Source organism: Hyla sarda, chromosome 1 (genome assembly GCF_029499605.1).
Source record: "Hyla sarda isolate aHylSar1 chromosome 1, aHylSar1.hap1, whole genome shotgun sequence".
Classification (NCBI taxonomy): Eukaryota; Metazoa; Chordata; class Amphibia; order Anura; family Hylidae; genus Hyla; species Hyla sarda.
In genome coordinates this window covers 610291189-610313456 of record NC_079189.1, presented here as the reverse complement: position 1 = coordinate 610313456, position 22268 = coordinate 610291189, and the positions used below count along the sequence as shown (strand labels likewise).

Genomic DNA, 22268 nt, shown 5'->3' with positions numbered 1-22268 from the left:
TTCAATGCATAGCAGACTATCGCTCTGCAGTCAGTACATCTGATGTGTTGTCTCAGGAGGGGAGGAGCCTGTGAGATGCTGAGACAACACCACACTGACATGAGAAGACTATACAACTTCCTGTTGGGCGATTCGATCGAAAGCATGCTGAAGCCAGTGTCATATGTGGTTAAAGGGGTACTCCGCCCCTAGACATCTTATCCCCTATCCAAAGGATAGGGCATAAGATGTCAGATCACAGGGGTCCCACTGCTGGGGACCCCCGCGACCTCGGCTGCGCAAACTTCGCTCCGTGCCGGCCACGCCCCCTCAGTGCAAGTCTACGGGAGGGGGCGTGCTAAACGAACGCCGGGTGCAACAGGGAGATTGCGGGGTTTCCCAATGGCAGGACCCTCGCGATCAGACATCTTTTCCCCTATCCTTTGGATAGGGGATAAGATATCTAGGGATGGAGTATCCCTTTAAACTATATAAGACGGCTATATTTCTTGGGTTGGGGTAACAGTAAGAAATAACAGGGTACCTAAATGAAGCCGAATTCGTTCATACAGAGATTCGTCTAAAATATGTCATATAAATAGATATTCTTACTTACTCTTACTCGCCCGCAAAGGTGTAACAGTTTCGTAACACGCATGGGTAATTGTAGGAAATGTATCAGGAGTAGCCATCTCAATCCCCCCTCTGATCCCCCAGGGCCATTTTAATCCACCCCCTTTCATTCGCCTTGTAACATTTCAGTACACCCTCCCCCCCCCCCCACCCCCCCTGCTATTTCAATGTCAACTCCGATCCCCCCTCCCCGTGACATTTCAATCCACCCACTGTAATCCCCCCCCCCCCCCAAGCCCTGATTGTTTTTTTTTTTTCTCAAAAAATGTATGCAACCAGACAGACATCATTTTTCAAACCTTATATGGTTTTTAACCATATACGGATTCAAATTTGTACACACGTTTTGATACAGTTTAGTCCGGTTTTGCGGAATCCGTTTATTATAAAATAAACTGATATGGGAACTGTATTACAAAAACGTGGTGTGAACCCAGCCTTAATATATATATATATATATATATATATATATATATATATATATATATAAAAATAAATCTCTCTCTCTCTCTATATATATATATATTATATATATATATATATATATATATATAATTTCTTTTTTATATATATACAGTGGTCCCTCAAGTTACAATATTAATCGGTTCCAGGATGACCATTGTATGTTGAAACCATTGTATGTTGAGACCATAACTCTATGGAAACCTGGTAATTGGTTCTGAAGCCACCAAAATGTCATCCAAAAATAGGAAAAAGTGAGGATTAAAGAACAATAAGTAGATAACTAATAGAGATAAAGCAAATCCTTACATATAAAAGTAAGAAAGATCTGCTGGGAGCTGTAAATCACTGTCTATGTCAGTGTTTCCCAACCAGGGTGCCTCCAGCTGTTGCAAAACTACAACTCCCAGCATGCCCGGACAGCCGTTGGCTGTCCGGGCATGCTGGGAGTTGTAGTTTTGCAACAACTGGAGGCACCCTGGTTGGGAAACAATGGTTTAAGTAGAGGACAGGAGCTTCTTCAGGGTCCTATAAAGTACACACAGTGTCCCAAATGGAGCCGCCCTTACTTGGTGTCCAAAGGAGCAGCTAACCCTGGAGTAGTACAGAACTTGTAGTCCCTCCCTGTACTGTAGGGGGCACTACCTGACAGCCAGTCAGTGCATACACTTCAGTAATACAGGTAATGAGTACAGAACATGTAATACCTCCCTGTACTGTAGGGGGCACTACCTGACAGCCAGTCAGTGCATACACTTCAGTAATACAGGTAATGAGTACAGAACATGTAATACCTAACTGTACTGTAGGGGGCGCTACCTGACAGCCAGTCAGTGCATACACTTCAGTAATACAGGTAAAGAGTACAGAACATGTAATACCTCCCTGTACTGTAGGGGGCGCTACCAGACACCAGTCAGTGCATACACTTCAGTAATACAGGTAATGAGTACAGAACATGTAATACCTCTCTGTACTGTAGGGGGCGCTACCTGACAGCCAGTCAGTGCATACACTTCAGTAATACAGGTAAACAGTACAGAACATGTAATACCTCCCTGTACTGTAGGGGACGCTACCAGACACCAGTCAGTGCATACACTTCAGTAATACAGGTAATGAGTACAGAACATGTAATACCTCCCTGTACTGTAGGGGGCGCTACCTGACAGCCAGTCAGTGCAGACACTTCAGTAATAGAGGTGATTTACCAGTAAAATGCCCATTCTAATTGGTCAGTCCCTCCAGTTGTGACACATTTCACAGATCTGGTCTGTCCATAACATTGTATGTTGAGTCTGGGTCCAGAAAAAAGTTACAAGGGTCCAGAAAAAAACATTGTATGTTGAAACTATTGTATGTTGAGGCCATTGTAAGTTGAGGGATCACTGTATATATATTTTTTCCATATAACTTTGAGTACACTTTTTATTCCTTGGGGTATTGGAATTTTAGCAGTAACCTCAGTTATTGGAAGGTAAAGTCAGCTGCACCCGACTTTTTGTTTTTTTTATCTTTTATGTAAAGAAAACATTTTTTATACCAGAAAAACCATGTAAGGAGCTCAACTGATCCCATAGGTTAGTGCAGCTGTTTATCAAATCTAGTGAACTCCAAAAACTGATACTTAGCCTGGAGCATGACAGGATTCATAGAACCTAGAAATGATCTATAAATCCACTATTACATACCTGGGGTATAGTCTCCTGGAAACTCCACCTTCACTTTCCTTACACACGGGTGATCGCCCTTCATCCAATCCACTTCTGCTTCATCCTCCACTTTAATAATAGTCAGGTACTCACTCTGATGTGACATATACAACAATTTAGTACAATACAGCAGACAGGAGGAAACATCTAAAACATTAACATAAGAGACCCCCAAAATCTATCCCCACATCTATAACTGCAGGACCCCCCTATAGAGATGTGGGATAGGATCAGCCTCATCTACCTGATGGTTCTCTGGGACATTTCCCTCTGGACAGTCCTGGGAATACAGAGGACGGGGACACCTCTCGGGTGGATTTCTATCCAGGACTCCATCTGTAACGATAATGAAAAATTATCAACAGCAAATATATTGCATTATCCTGGTACAGTGACCCCCCCTCCCAACTTACAATGCCCCGACATACGATCTTTTCATACGATGGCCATTGCATGTTGAAGGCAGCATCAACATACAATGCTTTTGTATGTCGGGGCCATCGCATAAACGGCTATCTGGCAGCGCAGACTACTTCAGCTGCCGCCGGATAGCCGTTTACGGTGTCCCGTGTGCTCCGATGAGTGTCACTCACTTGTCCCCAACGTTCCGGACCGTCCTCTTCATGCTCCGCTGCATGCCCGTCACTCTCAATCGTCGTCATCATGTCTCCTCGCACGCTGTCTCGTCATCCAATAGGAGCGGCGTGCGCAGCGACATGATGACTGTGATGGAGAGCGACGATCCAGGGCAGCGGTGACAGTCTGGAGCGGCGGGGTCACCCTGGGGATGTGATGACTGAGATGGAGAGCGACAATTCAGGGCAGTGGTGACGGTCCGAAGCGGCGGGGACACCCCGGGAACGTGATGGCGGCGATGGAGAGCGACGATCCAGGGCAGCGGTGACAGTCTGGAGCGGCGGGGACAGGGGAGTATAACTTTCTATATTACTATTGCACGGATCCCTCAACATACGATGGATTCAAGTAACGATGGTTCATTTGGAACGAATTACATCGTATGTTGAGGGACCACTGTATATAGTATACGGCTTCCTAAGGTCTGTTGCTACATGTTTATTGTTCATGACCTTGCTGATGTAACAGATTAAAATTGGTTATTTCTGTTCTAGGCCGAAGACTCAGGACTAGAGATGAGCAGACTTTTGAAAAGTTTGACTTTTGCAAAATATCTGGTTCTGCTCAAACTAGTTTGGTGTGAACCGGCAATTAAATAAGCCCTTAAACATGTTTATAACACCGCCTAAGACATCTAAAGCCCTGTCTAACATTGCTAGACATGTATTCAACTAGTATTAAAGTGGATTCATGGCTCAGTTATGGCGCCATGCGGTGTTTAATGTGTTCATAGATTATTTAAGCTTATTCACACTTAAAGGGGTACTCTCCCCCTATACATCTTATCTCCTATCCAAAGGATAGGGGAAAAAATGTCTGATCGCGGGGTCGGCTGTCACACCCCCTCCCATAGACTTGCATTGAGGAGGCGTGGCTGTGACGTCACGATCGGGGCGTGGTCGTGACATTGCGAGCCTCCGATCCGAATCGCCAGTCATCCGGATGTTCGCTTTGTGCACTGGATGTCTGGGGTGCTGCCGCTGGGGACCCCCGTGATCAGACATCTTATCCCCTATCCTTTGGATAGGGGATAAGATGTCTAGGGGCGGAGTAAACTTTTAAATAAAGCTGCATAAAGTATCCATGGTTGTTGGCAGATGCCTGATTATGTTAAAATGATATTGGAAGCTGTGAGCTGTGTATGTGTAGTTCTGGCTGGAGGTAGCAAGAGCAAGGGTGTTGGTGTTAGCAGCCTGGTGGGACATGTAGTAGCCAGGGTACAGCAGTAGGTGGCGGTCCTGTAGTAGCCAACATAAAGCAGGAGATTGCAGACTTTTAGTAGTCAGCATACAGCAGGGGTGGTGGTAGTACTGTCTTATCAGTAGTATCTGGCACAGGAGGTTTAAATTCTTCACTGATCCATGCCGGATTCATTTTTACAAAAGAGAGAGTTTTTTTTTCACATTGCTGGCTAACAACCTTGTTCGCTAGAGGGTTGATGCTGATGCCTGCCACCCTAAACTCTTTCTTTGATGTTACATTGGAGGATGGACAAGATAGAACATCTAGGGCAAACTGGGAAAGACCTGGCCAATGGTTAAATTTGGTGATCCAGAAATCCATGGTGTCTGGGTTGTTCAGGTGGTGGTTTACATCCCTTTGATGACGATTCAAATCAGGGGGAATATTGGAAGTAAAAACATTGTCATCATAAACTCCAGCATGAAGATGCTACTGCTCCTGCCTATTGCAGGGGAAGCGCTGGCTGAAGGAGTGGAGTGTTGAGTGGAGAGCAGAGACTGGAACCCCCTTTGTCAGGTGTTTGGTGCTGGAAAGTTGGCAGGCCCACTGCATAGCTTCTCCATATAAATATCCAATTAAGCCCCCTTCTCAGAAAGTCGCCCCCATTTTTGCTTTATACCGAAGGCTTAAGAGTGTCAAGTACTCATCTCTTTCCTTTAGGCATGCAATATGCCTGTCACTACACAAGCAAGAAAGCATACAGCTCGCCATCCTTCCCAGCCTTTTCAGGGCACAGCTTGTTCCACTTCAGTCCCATACTGCCATGGTTGGTTATGGTCCTCATCCTCGTTGTCATCATTAATTATCACTGTCCCCTTATGTAGGTTCTTCGTCCTCTTTCCCTTTGACAGATTCCATCCCCAAATACTCCTCCTTAGGTCCCACTTTCTCATCCAACTTCTCCTCAAGGAGAACATCCATACTGCTGCCGGCCAGATAGGAACCCTCCTCCATCCCTTTTCCTCAGTTCTCACCGCGAGTGTTTGCTCCAAAAGGAATATCAGCGACATTACATCAATAATTGTAGCAACAGGTTTTGAGTCTGGTAAGTGAAGATGACATCATGGCTTTTTCCATGTGTTTCAAAAATAAGCCTTTTTGGGAGTTGGAACAGGATTGGTTTCCCAAAATACTGAAGAAGAATTAGCTTTTGTATAAAAAGCTGAAAAAAAAAATTATCCTTTTTTGGGGATCATAGGTTGTGTATGTGAAGACCTGGATGGAAGCAGCAGCAAGGGTGATGGTGGACTGGTGGGGCATATAGTAGCCAGCGGACAGCAGGAGGTTTTCCAAATTAATTTAAAACAAATTTTTAAAATTCAAGCTTTGGCTGAAAATAGCAGCAGCAAGGGTAATGGCTGATGAGAGGGGCTTATAATATCCAGAGTACAGCAGGAGGAGGCGGACTGGTAAGGGTAGTAGTAGCCTGCAGACATCAGGAGGTTGATAAATTTAGGTTTTAAAATGTTGCACTGTGCTGCACATCGACAACTGCATGGAATGGCCCACTCTTAGCACCACATTAACTGTTAACTGCAGCCAGGTTGTGAGGTAGTGTTTGCTGTAGACACCAGACAGCAGGCATTGGTGGACTAGGGATACTTCTAGCTAGGCTTTGTGATGCCTCTCCATGTGCTATAGTAGAGGCCTAATTCCTAAAACCAGACCCTGCCTGTGCCTTACTTTCTCTCTGCAGATACGGCACTGTGAATGGTTTCCTGCATCTGATAAGAATTTCCACATGGCAGGATACCATAAATAGCTAGGTACATAAACACCTGACTGTGCCCCTGTTCTAGAAGGTTTTTTTCTCAATCCTACAAGTCCAGCACCAGTGTCGCTGTCACCTGCTCCTGAGAAGCTCAGACCAACAGGCCTGCTGACATCTTCCTCTTTAACTCCTCTTCATCATCCCCACCACTCCTCTCAGTAAGAACTTCTGATGTCTGATTATGGCCCCCTCTCAGCACATCCACCATGATGCCTTACAATATCCTCACCACAGCTACCACCACCAGTCCCACTAGTGCTATGTTAAGCCAATGCATCCCTCTCCCCACGTACGCAACACACTCCAAAGGCTGACCGTGACACAACTCCTCCTTGTGGCTGAAGCTTTACTTCTGCGTAGCAGTAGAGGGAAACAAACACAGAGATGAGGAAACAGCTCACTATCATATCGGCAGACTCTTCTTCCTCCTCCTAAGAAGACCTTGAATGGGTCAACTACTGTTGTACTACTGTACTATCCTGTGAAACCACGCAACAGCGAGAACTTTGGACGGCTGATGTGGCTACTACTGCCACCAGGCACCTAGATGTTGTTGCTTCTACCCGATTTTCACACCCCTACTAGTCAACTTTAACTTTTAGCAATATAAACTGTGTTGTTACCTTACAACCAGGTAAATATAGAGTGTATTTTTAAACCATAATGTAGACGTACAAGAGCTTTAAAGGGCGAAAGAGTCTTAAAGGGGTACTGCGCTGCTCAGCGTTTGGAACAAACTGTTCCGAACACTGGAGCCGGCGCCGGGAGCTTGTGACGTCACGCCCCACCCCCTCAATGCAAGTCTATGGGAGGGGGCGTGAAGGCTGTCACGCCCCCTACTATAGACTTGCATTGAGGGGGTGGGGTGTGATGACATAAGGGGCCATGGCTATGCAATCACAAGCTCCCGGCGCCGGCTCTAGCGTTCAGAACAGTTTGTTGCAAACGCTTAGCAGCAGAGTACCCTTTTAAGTATAGGCACTTTTATTGCCCTGTTAGCTTACATCCGGTAGATATAGCGTCTGTGCGCTTAAACCCCGTATATGTAAGTAAGGCGCTTTCAGGCCGATTAAAATATGTATCGCTATCATACAGGTCAGCCCACAGTTTTGCTTAGTAGTTGTACAGATATTTGTATGTGCCTGTAAAAAGGCTGGCTGGGATTTGTAGTGCACGATGAGGCTTCTGCAGGAATACACAGGAGGTCCCTGAGAGGAGCCCACAGATGAAGGCTGTGCTCACTTTGCTGTGGTATTGTATAGCCTAGGGTTTGTGCTCAGCCAACTGTGGAGGGTATTGTGATATGGGAAGGCTTTTTAGGATTCTGTAGGATCACTTAGCTCTGGACCTGGCTAAGGCTGGGTTCACACCACGTTTTCTTAAATACTGTTCCCGTATACGGTTTGGAGGAGGGGGCGGGGCTTAATCGCGGCGCCCGCACTCAGCCGTATTCGGGAACCGTATTTAATGCAAGTCTATGAGCCAGCCGGAGTGAACCGCAGCCTCCGGTCGGCTTCGTTTTCGTCCGTATGCGGTTTTCCGACCGCAGGCAAAAACGTGGTCGACCACGTTTTTGCCTGCGGTCGGGAAACCGCATACGGCCGAAAACGAAGCCGACCGGAGGCTGCGGTTCATTCCGGTCGGCTCATAGACTTGCATTAAATACGTTTCCCGAATACGGCTGAGTGCGGGCGCCGCGATTAAGTCCCGCCCCCCTCCTCCAAACCGTATACGGGAACCGTATTTAAGAAAACGTGGTGTGAATCCAGCCTTATACACATACACCGTCTATCTCCCTCTGAACAGAATGTCGGCATAGAAGTCCCCATCCCCTTTGGTTTCTTCTATTGGCCTGGGAGCTGATTGATACATAAACCAGCAAATCATTGTATAACTGGGGTGATCATGTGATAATCGCAAGGAATGCTGGTCAACCTGACGCCAAATCACTGCCCTTGTACTTCCTCTGGGCGATAAAAACGCCATGTGTTTCTCATCCCTCATGTTAAAGATTTCTCACATTTCCCGATTCTGCGAAACGTGGCCACCCCAAAACTTGGGTTGAATCCAGGTTCAAAGGCCCCGCTCGCTCATCTCTAGACAGGATCTCTGGGGAGAGTGCTGGAAAAAAACCCTGGCTACCCTGAATAACCCAAGAACTGGATACAACTCTCAAAGCTTATTTCTTTGTAGTCTTTATGTATTTTCTCATATATAAATTGTGTTTGTTGTCTGTTTTACTTTTACATTTTTATATTTTAGCATTTTAACACTTTATGTGCCAGTAAGGAGTGTTGATACTATACAATGCAATGTTATGTCATATAAATCTCCCAGACATCTAATAGGACACAGAGAAAGGATAATTATACTACAGGTCTTGGTGCCTTCCTCAAGCCGAGAGCCGTTACTATGAGACCCTCAGCCTGGGATATACAGTGTAAAGGACAGAAGACAACAGGGGCCCCTAAAGGATCCATTGTGGTCCTTAAGGGGTATAACCTGAGCATTCTTGATCTTATAGATTGTTATTGCTGATCATATCTGACAAGCTCCCCAAACTGATGCTGAGACTATGTAAATCCATTATCCATACCTGGGGTAACACCTCCTGGAATTATTACACACCTGGGGTAACACCTCCTAGAATTATTACATACCTGAAGTAACACCTCCTGGAATTATTACATACCTGAAGTAACACCTCCTGGAATTATTACATACCTGGGGTAACACCTCCTGGAATTATTACATTCCTGGGCTAACACCTCCTGGAATTATTACATACCTGGGGTAACACCTCCTAGAATTATTACATACCTAGGGTAACACCTCCTGGAATTTCCTCCTTCACTTCCCTCATACACGGGTGATGGCCCCTCATCCTCTCTTCTTCATCCTCCACTTTATTATTAGTCAGATCTCCCCCCTGATGTGACATATAGAACAATTCACTACAATACAGCAGACAGGAGGAGCAACAGAGACCCCCAAAATATATCCCCACATCTATGACTGCAGGACCCCCCTATAGAGATGTGGGATAGGATCAGCCTCATCTACCTGATGCTTCTCTGGGACATTTCCCTCTGGACAGTCCTGGGAATACAGAGGACGGGGACACCTCTCGGGTGGATTTCTATCCATGACTCCATCTGTAGGGAACACACAGGAATCACCTGCTGGAGAGATTTCTATGTTACTAGGTGGTGACAGTGATATCTATATATATAATATATATATGTCTCTTCTTACCTGGTGATGTGAGGGGCTGCTGATCCTCCATCATCACCTGATCCTTGTACTGATCCTTGTGTCCTTCTACATACTCCCACTCCTCCATGGAGAAATAGACCGCCACGTCCTGACACCTTATAGGAACCTGACACATAATGATACAGTCATCACCCCGACCCTCCAGTGGTGTTACTGTATAATGTCCCAGCATTCCCAGCAGTGTCACCTCTCCAGTCATCACCATACCCCTCCATTACTGTATAATGTCCCAGCAGTGTCACCTCTCCAGTCATCACCAGACCCCTCCATTACTGTATAATATCCCAGCATTCCCAGCAGTGTCACCTCTCCAGTCATCACCAGACCCTCCATTACTGTATAATGTCCCAGCAGTGTCACCTCTCCAGTCATCACCAGACCCCTCCATTACTGTATAATGTCCTAGCAGTGTCACCTCTCCAGTCATTACCAGACCCCTCCATTACTGTATAATGTCCCAGCAGTGTCACCTCTCCAGTCATCACCAGACCCCTCCATTACTGTATAATGTCCCAGCAGTGTCACCTCTCCAGTCATCACCAGACCCCTCCATTACTGTATAATGTCCCAGCAGTGTCACCTCTCCTGTCATCACCAGACCCCTCCATTACTGTATAATGTCCCAGCATTCCCAGCAGTGTCACCTCTCCAGTCATCACCAGACCCCTCCATTACTGTATAATGTCCCAGCAGGGTCACCTCTCCAGTCATCACCAGACCCCTCCATTACTGTATAATGTCCCAGCAGTGTCACCTCTCCAGTCATCACCAGACCCCTCCATTACTGTATAATGTCCCAGCAGTGTCACCTCTCCAGTCATCACCAGACCCCTCCATTACTGTATAATGTCCCAGCAGTGTCACCTCTCCAGTCATCACCAGACCCCTCCATTACTGTATAATGTCCCAGCAGTGTCACCTCTCCAGTCATCACCAGACCCCTCCATTACTGTATAATGTCCCAGCATTCCCAGCAGTGTCACCTCTCCAGTCATCACCAGACCCCTCCATTACTGTATAATGTCCCAGCAGTGTCACCTCTCCAGTCATCACCAGACCCCTCCATTACTGTATAATGTCCCAGCAGGGTCACCTCTCCAGTCATCACCAGACCCCTCCATTACTGTATAATGTCCCAGCAGTGTCACCTCTCCAGTCATCACCAGACCCCTCCATTACTATATAATGTCCCAGCAGTGTCACCTCTCCAGTCATCACCAGACCCCTCCATTACTGTATAATGTCCCAGCAGTGTCACCTCTCCAGTCATCACCAGACCCCTCCATTACTGTATAATGTCCCAGCAGTGTCACCTCTCCAGTCATCACCAGACCCCTCCATTACTGTATAATGTCCCAGCAGTGTCACCTCTCCAGTCATCACCAGACCCCTCCATTACTGTATAATATCCCAGCATTCCCAGCAGTGTCACCTCTCCAGTCATCACCAGACCCCTCCATTACTGTATAATATCCCAGCATTCCCAGCAGTGTCCCCTCTCCAGTCATCACCAGACCCCTCCATTACTGTATAATATCCCAGCATTCCCAGCAGTGTCACCTCTCCAGTCATCACCAGACCCCTCCATTACTGTATAATGTCCCAGCAGTGTCACCTCTCCAGTCATCACCAGACCCCTCCATTACTGTATAATGTCCCAGCATTCCCAGCAGTGTCACCTCTCCAGTCATCACCAGACCCCTCCATTACTGTATAATGTCCCAGCAGTGTCACCTCTCCAGTCATCACCAGACCCTTCCATCACTGTATAATGTCCCAGCATTCCCAGCAGTGTCACCTCTCCAGTCATCACCAGACCCCTCCATTACTGTATAATGTCCCAGCATTTCCAGCAGTGTCACCTCTCCAGTCATCACCAGACCCCTCCATGACTGTATAATGTCCCAGCAGTGTCACCTCTCCAGTCATCACCAGACCCCTCCATTACTGTATAATGTCCCAGCAGTGTCACCTCTCCAGTCATCACCAGACCCCTCCATTACTGTATAATGTCCCAGCAGTGTCACCTCTCCAGTCATCACCAGACCCCTCCATTACTGTATAATGTCCCAGCATTCCCAGCAGTGTCACCTCTCCAGTCATCACCAGACCCCTCCATTACTGTATAATGTCCCAGCAGTTTCTCCTTCACAACTAAGTAACACACTGTAACAAACCTCCTCCTCATGTAACGGACCAGGACCTGTTCTGTATAAGCTAAATGCTGGAGGTGTAGGACCTGTGATGATGTCACCATCATGTGATTAGTACATTTGGGGGCGGAGCTCAGCAAGATAGAAGATATTGTGGCTGAAGGACCTGTGCGGGTGATCATGTGACCGGAGTTGGCGGGGCTCAGCAGTACAGCGGTGTGTTGTGATCTCTGCACCTTTGTTTATGACCCAAATAGTAAGTGGATTACATGAGGAAGAGGTTTGTTATAATGAGTTATCCCTGAGGATGTGTATGTGACATATGATGTGGTCCCTGTATGATATATAATAAGTGAGGATGTGTATGTGACATATGATGTGACCCCTGTATAATATATATAATAAGTGAGGATGTGTATGTGACATATGATGTGACCCCTGTATGATATATATATATATATATAAGTGAGGATGTGTATGTGACATATGATGTGACCCCTGTATGATATATATAATAAGTGAGGATGTGTATGTGACATATGATGTGACCCCTGTATGATATATATATATATATATAAGTGAGGATGTGTATGTGACATATGATGTGACCCCTGTATGATATATATAATAAGTGAGGATGTGTATGTGACATATGATGTGGCCCCTGTATGATATATATAATAAGTGAGGATGTGTATGTGACATATGATGTGACCCCTGTATGATATATAATAAGTGAGGATGTGTATGTGACATATGATGTGGTCCCTGTATGATATATATAATAAGTGAGGATGTGTATGTGACATATGATGTGACCCCTGTATGATATATATAATAAGTGAGGATGTGTATGTGACATATGATGTGGCCCCTGTATGATATATATAATAAGTGAGGATGTGTATGTCATATATGATGTGGTCCCTGTATGATATATAATAAGTGAGGATGTGTATGTGACATATGATGTGACCCCTGTATGATATATAATAAGTGAGGATGTGTATGTGACATATGATGTGACCCCTGTATAATATATATAATAAGTGAGGATGTGTATGTGACATATGATGTGACCCCTGTATAATATATATAATAAGTGAGGATGTGTATGTGACATATGATGTGACCCCTGTATGATATATATATATATATATAAGTGAGGATGTGTATGTGACATATGATGTGACCCCTGTATGATATATATAATAAGTGAGGATGTGTATGTGACATATGATGTGACCCCTGTATGATATATATATATATATATATAAGTGAGGATGTGTATGTGACATATGATGTGACCCCTGTATGATATATATAATAAGTGAGGATGTGTATGTGACATATGATGTGGCCCCTGTATGATATATATAATAAGTGAGGATGTGTATGTGACATATGATGTGACCCCTGTATGATATATAATAAGTGAGGATGTGTATGTGACATATGATGTGGTCCCTGTATGATATATATAATAAGTGAGGATGTGTATGTGACATATGATGTGGCCCCTGTATGATATATATAATAAGTGAGGATGTGTATGTCATATATGATGTGGTCCCTGTATGATATATAATAAGTGAGGATGTGTATGTCATATATGATGTGGTCCCTGTATGATATATAATAAGTGAGGATGTGTATGTGACATATGATGTGACCCCTGTATGATATATAATAAGTGAGGATGTGTATGTGACATATGATGTGGTCCCTGTATGATATATAATAAGTGAGGATGTGTATGTGACATATGATGTGACCCCTGTATAATATATATAATAAGTGAGGATGTGTATGTGACATATGATGTGACCCCTGTATGATATATATATATATATATAAGTGAGGATGTGTATGTGACATATGATGTGACCCCTGTATGATATATATAATAAGTGAGGATGTGTATGTGACATATGATGTGGCCCCTGTATGATATATATAATAAGTGAGGATGTGTATGTGACATATGATGTGACCCCTGTATGATATATAATAAGTGAGGATGTGTATGTGACATATGATGTGGTCCCTGTATGATATATATAATAAGTGAGGATGTGTATGTGACATATGATGTGGCCCCTGTATGATATATATAATAAGTGAGGATGTGTATGTCATATATGATGTGGTCCCTGTATGATATATAATAAGTGAGGATGTGTATGTGACATATGATGTGACCCCTGTATGATATATAATAAGTGAGGATGTGTATGTGACATATGATGTGGCCCCTGTATGATATATATAATAAGTGAGGATGTGTATGTGACATATGATGTGGCCCCTGTATGATATATAATAAGTGAGGATGTGTATGTGATATATGATGTGACCCCTGTATGATATATATAAGTGAGGATGTGTATGTGACATATGATGTGGCCCCTGTATGATATATATATATATAATAAGTGAGGATGTGTATGTGACATATGATGTGGCCCCTGTATGATATATAATAAGTGAGGATGTGTATGTGATATATGATGTGGCCCCTGTATGATATATATAATAAGTGAGGATGTGTATGTGACATATGATGTGGCCCCTGTATAATATATATATAATAAGTGAGGATGTGTATGTGACATATGATGTGGCCCCTGTATGATATATATATATATATATAATAAGTGAGGATGTGTATGTGACATATGATGTGGCCCCTGTATGATATATATATAATAAGTGAGGATGTGTATGTGACATATGATGTGGCCCCTGTATGATATATATATAATAAGTGAGGATGTGTATGTGATATATGATGTGGTCCCTGTATGATATATATATAAGTGAGGATGTGTATGTGATATATGATGTGGCCCCTGTATGATATATATAATAAGTGAGGATGTGTATGTGACATATGATGTGGCCCCTGTATAATATATATATAATAAGTGAGGATGTGTATGTGATATATGATGTGGCCCCTGTATGATATATATATATATAATAAGTGAGGATGTGTATGTGACATATGATGTGGCCCCTGTATGATATATATATAATAAGTGAGGATGTGTATGTGACATATGATGTGGCCCCTGTATGATATATATATAATAAGTGAGGATGTGTATGTGATATATGATGTGGTCCCTGTATGATATATATATAATAAGTGAGGATGTGTATGTGATATATGATGTGGCCCCTGTATGATATATATAATAAGTGAGGATGTGTATGTGACATATGATGTGGCCCCTGTATGATATATATAATAAGTGAGGATGTGTATGTGACATATGATGTGACCCCTGTATGATATATATATAAGTGAGGATGTGTATGTGATATATGATGTGGTCCCTGTATGATATATAATAAGTGAGGATGTGTATGTGATATATGATGTGACCCCTGTATGATATATATATATATGTAATAAGTGAGGATGTGTATGTGACATATGATGTGGCCCCTGTATGATATATAATAAGTGAGGATGTGTATGTGACATATGATGTGACCCTGGTATGATATATAATAAGTGAGGATGTGTATGTGACATATGATGTGACCCCTGTATGATATATATAATAAGTGAGGATGTGTATGTGACATATGATGTGGCCCCTGTATGATATATATAATAAGTGAGGATGTGTATGTGACATATGATGTGGTCCCTGTATGATATATATAATAAGTGAGGATGTGTATGTGATATATGATGTGGCCCCTGTATGATATATATAATAAGTGAGGATATGTATGTGACATATGATGTGACCCCTGTATGATATATATAATAAGTGAGGATGTGTATGTGACATATGATGTGACCCCTGTATGATATATATAATAAGTGAGGATGTGTATGTGACATATGATGTGACCCCTGTATGATATATAATAAGTGAGGATGTGTATGTGACATATGATGTGGCCCCTGTATGATATATATAATAAGTGAGGATGTGTATGTGACATATGATGTGGCCCCTGTATGATATATAATAAGTGAGGATGTGTATGTGATATATGATGTGACCCCTGTATGATATATATAAGTGAGGATGTGTATGTGACATATGATGTGGCCCCTGTATGATATATATAATAAGTGAGGATGTGTATGTGATATATGATGTGACCCCTGTATGATATATATAATAAGTGAGGATGTGTATGTGACATATGATGTGGCCCCTGTATGATATATATAATAAGTGAGGATGTGTATGTGACATATGATGTGACCCCTGTATAATATATATAATAAGTGAGGATGTGTATGTGATATATGATGTGACCCCTGTATGATATATATAATAAGTGAGGATGTGTATGTGACATATGATGTGGCCCCTGTATGATATATATATAATAAGTGAGGATGTGTATGTGACATATGATGTGACCCCTGTATAATATATATAATAAGTGAGGATGTGTGTGTGACATATGATGTGGCCCCTGTATGATATATATATAATAAGTGAGGATGTGTATGTGACATATGATGTGGCCCCTGTATGATATATATAATAAGTGAGGATGTGTATGTGACATATGATGTGGCCCCTGTATGATATATAATAAGTGAGGATGTGTATGTGACATATGATGTGGTCCCTGTATGATATATATAATAAGTGAGGATGTGTATGTGACATATGATGTGGCCCCTGTATGATATATAATAAGTGAGGATGTGTATGTGATATATGATGTGGCCCCTGTATGATATATATAATAAGTGAGGATGTGTATGTGACATATGATGTGGCCCCTGTATGATATATATAATAAGTGAGGATATGTATGTGACATATGATGTGACCCCTGTATGATATATATAAGTGAGGATGTGTATGTGATATATGATGTGGTCCCTGTATGATATATATAAGTGAGGATGTGTATGTGATATATGATGTGGTCCCTGTATGATATATATAATAAGTGAGGATGTGTATGTGACATATGATGTGGCCCCTGTATGATATATATAATAAGTGAGGATGTGTATGTGACATATGATGTGGCCCCTGTATGAGATATATATAATAAGTGAGGATGTGTATGTGACATATGATGTGGCCCCTGTATGATATATATAATAAGTGAGGATGTGTATGTGACATATGATGTGACCCCTGTATAATATATATTATAAGTGAGGATGTGTATGTGACATATGATGTGGTCCCTGTATGATATATATAATAAGTGAGGATGTGTATGTGACATATGATGTGACCCCTGTATGATATATATAATAAGTGAGGATGTGTATGTGACATATGATGTGGCCCCTGTATGATATATATAATAAGTGAGGATGTGTATGTGATATATGATGTGACCCCTGTATAATATATATAATAAGTGAGGATGTGTATGTGACATATGATGTGACCCCTGTATGATATATATAATAAGTGAGGATGTGTATGTGACGTATAATGTGACCCCTGTATGATATATATAATAAGTGAGGATGTGTATGTGACATATGATGTGGCCCCTGTATGATATATATAATAAGTGAGGATGTGTATGTGATATATGATGTGGCCCCTGTATGATATATATAATAAGTGAGGATGTGTATGTGACATATGATGTGGCCCCTGTATGATATATATAATAAGTGAGGATGTGTATGTGATATATGATGTGGCCCCTGTATGATATATATATAAGTGAGGATGTGTATGTGACATATGATGTGACCCCTGTATGATATATATATAAGTGAGGATGTGTATGTGATATATGATGTGGTCCCTGTATGATATATATAAGTGAGGATGTGTATGTGACATATGATGTGGCCCCTGTATGATATATATAATAAGTGAGGATGTGTATGTGACATATGATGTGGCCCCTGTATGATATATATAATAAGTGAGGATGTGTATGTGACATATGATGTGGTCATATAATAAGTGAGGATGTGTATGTGACATATGATGTGGCCCCTGTATGATATATATAATAAGTGAGGATGTGTATGTGATATATGATGTGACCCCTGTATGATATATATAATAAGTGAGGATGTGTATGTGACATATGATGTGGCCCCTGTAAGATATATATAATAAGTGAGGATGTGTATGTGACATATGATGTGACCCCTGTATAATATATATAATAAGTGAGGATGTGTATGTGATATGATGTGGCCCCTGTATTATATATATATAATAAGTGAGATGTGTATGTGACATATGATGTGACCCCTGTATAATATATATAATAAGTGAGGATGTGTGTGTGACATATGATGTGGCCCCTGTATGATATAGATAATAAGTGAGGATGTGTATGTGACATATGATGTGGCCCCTGTATGATATATATATATAATAAGTGAGGATGTGTATGTGACATATGATGTGACCCCTGTATGATATATATAATAAGTGAGGATGTGTATGTGATATATGATGTGGCCCCTGTATGATATATATAATAAGTGAGGATGTGTATGTGACATATGATGTGGCCCCTGTATGATATATAATAAGTGAGGATGTGTATGTGACATATGATGTGGCCCCTGTATGATATATATATAATAAGTGAGGATGTGTATGTGACATATGATGTGACCCCTGTATGATATATATAATAAGTGAGGATGTGTATGTGAATATATGATGTGGCCCCTGTATGATATATATAATAAGTGAGGATGTGTATGTGACATATGATGTGACCCCTGTATGATATATATAATTAAGTGAGGATGTGTATGTGACTTATGATGTGGTCCCTCTATGATATATATAATAAGTGAGGATGTGTGTGTGATATATGATGTGACCCCTGTATGATATATATAATAAGTGAGGATGTGTATGTGATATATGATGTGGCCCCTGTATGATATATATAATAAGTGAGGATGTGTATGTGATATATGATGTGGCCCCTGTATGATATATATAATAAGTGAGGATGTGTATGTGATATATTGATGTGACCCCTGTATAATATATAAGTGGAGGGATGTGTATGTGACATATGATGTGGCCCCTGTATGATATATATAATAAGTGAGGATGTGTATGTGACATATGATGTGGCCCCTGTATGAATATATATATATATATATATATAATAAGTGAGGATGTGTATGTGACATATGATGTGACCCTGTATGATATATATAATAAGTGAGGATGTGTATGTGACATATGATGTGGCCCTGTATGATATATATATATAAGTGAGGATGTGTATGTGACATATGAGTGATCCCTGTATGATATATATAATAAGTGAGGATGTGTATGTGACATATGATGTGGCCCCTGTATGATATATATAATATAAGTGAGGATGTGTATGTGATATATGATGTGACCCCCTGTATAATATATAATAAGTGAGGATGTGTATGTGACATATGATGTGACCCTGTATGATATATATAATAAGTGAGGATGTGTATGTGACATAGGATGTGACCCCTGTATGATATATTAATAAGTGAGGATGTGTATGTGACATATGATGTGGCCCTGTATGATATATATAAGTGAGGATGTGTATGTGACATATGATGTGACCCTGTATGTTATATATATATAATCAGTGAGGATGTGTATGTGATATATGATGTGGTCCCTGTATGATATATATAAGTGAGGATGTGTATGTGATATATGATGTGGCCCTGTATGATATATATATAAGTGAGGATGTGTATGTGATATATGATGTGGTCCCTGTATGATATATATAATAAGTGAGGATGTGTATGTGATATATGGTGTGACCCCTGTATGATATATATATAAGTGAGGATGTGTATGTGACATATGATGTGGCCCCTGTATGATATATATATATATAATAAGTGAGGATGTGTATGTGACATATGATGTGGTTCCTGTATGATATATATAATAAGTGAGGATGTGTATGTGACATATGATGTGGCCCCTGTATGATATATATAATAAGTGAGGATGTGTGTGTGACATATGATGTGGCCCCTGTATGATATATAATAGTGAGGATGTGTATGTGACATATGATGTGACCCTGTATGATATATATAATAAGTGAGGATGTGTATGTGACGTATAATGTGACCCCTGTATGATATATATAATAAGTGAGGATGTGTATGTGACATATGATGTGGCCCCTGTATGATATATATAATAAGTGAGGATGTGTATGTGACATATGATGTGGCCCCTGTATGATATATATAATAAGTGAGGATGTGTATGTGACATATGATGTGGCCCCTGTATGATATATAATAAGTGAGGATGTGTATGTGACATATGATGTGGCCCCTGTATGATATATATAATAAGTGAGGATGTGTATGTGACATATGATGTGGTCCCTCTATGATATATATAATAAGTGAGGATGTGTATGTGACATATGATGTGGCCCCTGTATGATATATATAATAAGTGAGGATGTGTATGTGATATATGATGTGGCCCCTGTATGATATATATTATAAGTGAGGATGTGTATGTGACATATGATGTGGTCCCTGTATGATATATATAATAAGTGAGGATGTGTATGTGACATATGATGTGACCCCTGTATGATATATATAATAAGTGAGGATGTGTATGTGACATATGATGTGGCCCCTGTATGATATATATAATAAGTGAGGATGTGTATGTGATATATGATGTGACCCCTGTATAATATATATAATAAGTGAGGATGTGTATGTGACATATGATGTGACCCCTGTATGATATATATAAGTGAGGATGTGTATGTGACGTATAATGTGACCCCTGTATGATATATATTAATAAGTGAGGATGTGTATGTGACATATGATGTGGCCCCTGTATGATATATATAATAAGTGAGGATGTGTATGTGATATATGATGTGGCCCCTGTATGATATATATAATAAGTAAGGATGTGTATGTGACATATGATGTGGCCCCTGTATGATATATATAATAAGTGAGGATGTGTATGTGATATATGATGTGGCCCCTGTATGATATATATATAAGTGAGGATGTGTATGTGACATATGATGTGACCCTGTATGATTATATATAAGTGAGGATGTGTATGTGATATATGATGTGGTCCCTGTATGATTATATAAGTGAGGATGTGTATGTGACATATGATGTGGCCCCTGTATGATATATATAATAAGTGAGGATGTGTATGTGACATATGATGTGGCCCCTGTATGATATATATAATAAGTGAGGATGTGTATGTGACATATGATGTGGTCCCTGTATGATATATATAATAAGTGAGGATGTGTATGTGACAATGATGTGGCCCCTGTATGATATATATAATAAGTTAGGATATGTATGTGACATATGATGTGGCCCCTATATGATATATATAATAAGTGAGGATGTGTATGTGATATATGATGTGACCCCTGTATGATATATATAATAAGTGAGGATGTGTATGTGATATATGATGTGGCCCCTGTATGATATATATAATAAGTGAGGATGTGTATGTGACATATGATGTGGCCCCTGTATGATATATATAATAAGTGAGGATGTGTATGTGATATATGATGTGGTCCCTGTATGATATATATAATAAGTGAGGATGTGTATGTGACATATGATGTGGCCCCTGTATGATATATATAATAAGTGAGGATGTGTATGTGGATATATGATGTGACCCCTGTATGATATATATAAGTGAGGATGTGTATGTGATATATGATGTGGACCCTGTATGATATATATAATAAGTGAGGATGTGTATGTGACATATGATGTGGCCCCTGTATGATATATATAATAAGTGAGGATGTGTATGTGACATATGATGATGACCCCTGTATAATATAATTATAAGTGAGGATGTGTATGTGATATATGATGTGACCCCTGTATGATATATATAATAAGTGAGGATGTGTATGTGATATATGATGTGGCCCCTGTATGATATATATAATAAGTGAGGATGTGTATGTGACATATGATGTGGTCCCTGTATGATATATATAATAACGTGAGGATGTGTATGGGACATATGATGTGGCCCCTGTATGATATATATAATAAGTGAGGATGTGTATGTGACATATGATGTGGCCCCTGTATGATATATAATAAGTGAGGAATGGTGTATGTGACATATGATGTGACCCCTGTATAATATATATAATAAGTGAGGATGTGTATGTGATATATGATGTGGCCCCTGTATTATATATATATAATAAGTGAGGATGTGTATGTGACATATGATGTGACCCCTGTATAATATATATAATAAGTGAGGATGTGTGTGTGACATATGATGTGGCCCCTGTATGATATATATATAATAAGTGAGGATGTGTATGTGACATATGATGTGGCCCCTGTATGATATATATATAATAAGTGAGGATGTGGTATGT

At 41.0% G+C, this 22268-nt stretch overlaps 2 protein-coding genes across 5 annotated transcripts in view; one reads left to right on the top strand and one right to left on the bottom strand.

The window, feature by feature from the left end:
• The window catches only part of LOC130300905 (uncharacterized), a 448736-nt gene that overhangs the window by 368426 nt on the left and 58042 nt on the right, over positions 1–22268 (top strand). The gene's annotated exons all lie outside the window — the stretch shown is intronic.
• The window catches only part of LOC130297775 (gastrula zinc finger protein XlCGF57.1-like), a 55491-nt gene that overhangs the window by 2282 nt on the left and 30941 nt on the right, over positions 1–22268 (bottom strand). The window contains exons 1-6 of one of the 4 annotated variants that reach the window (XM_056550663.1): positions 11889–12087; positions 9691–9817; positions 9499–9617; positions 9256–9364; positions 3031–3122; positions 2766–2880 (exon numbers count right to left, since the gene is read on the bottom strand). In XM_056550663.1, the coding sequence (XP_056406638.1) occupies positions 2766–2880; positions 3031–3122; positions 9256–9364; positions 9499–9617; positions 9691–9778 (523 nt within the window). In that variant the 5' untranslated portion in view covers positions 9779–9817; positions 11889–12087. Of the gene's footprint in view, positions 1–2765; positions 2881–3030; positions 3123–9255; positions 9365–9498; positions 9618–9690; positions 9818–11888; positions 12088–22268 lie in introns of those variants that run through there. The other 3 variants (XM_056550668.1, XM_056550677.1, XM_056550687.1) reach the window with 3 other exon arrangements.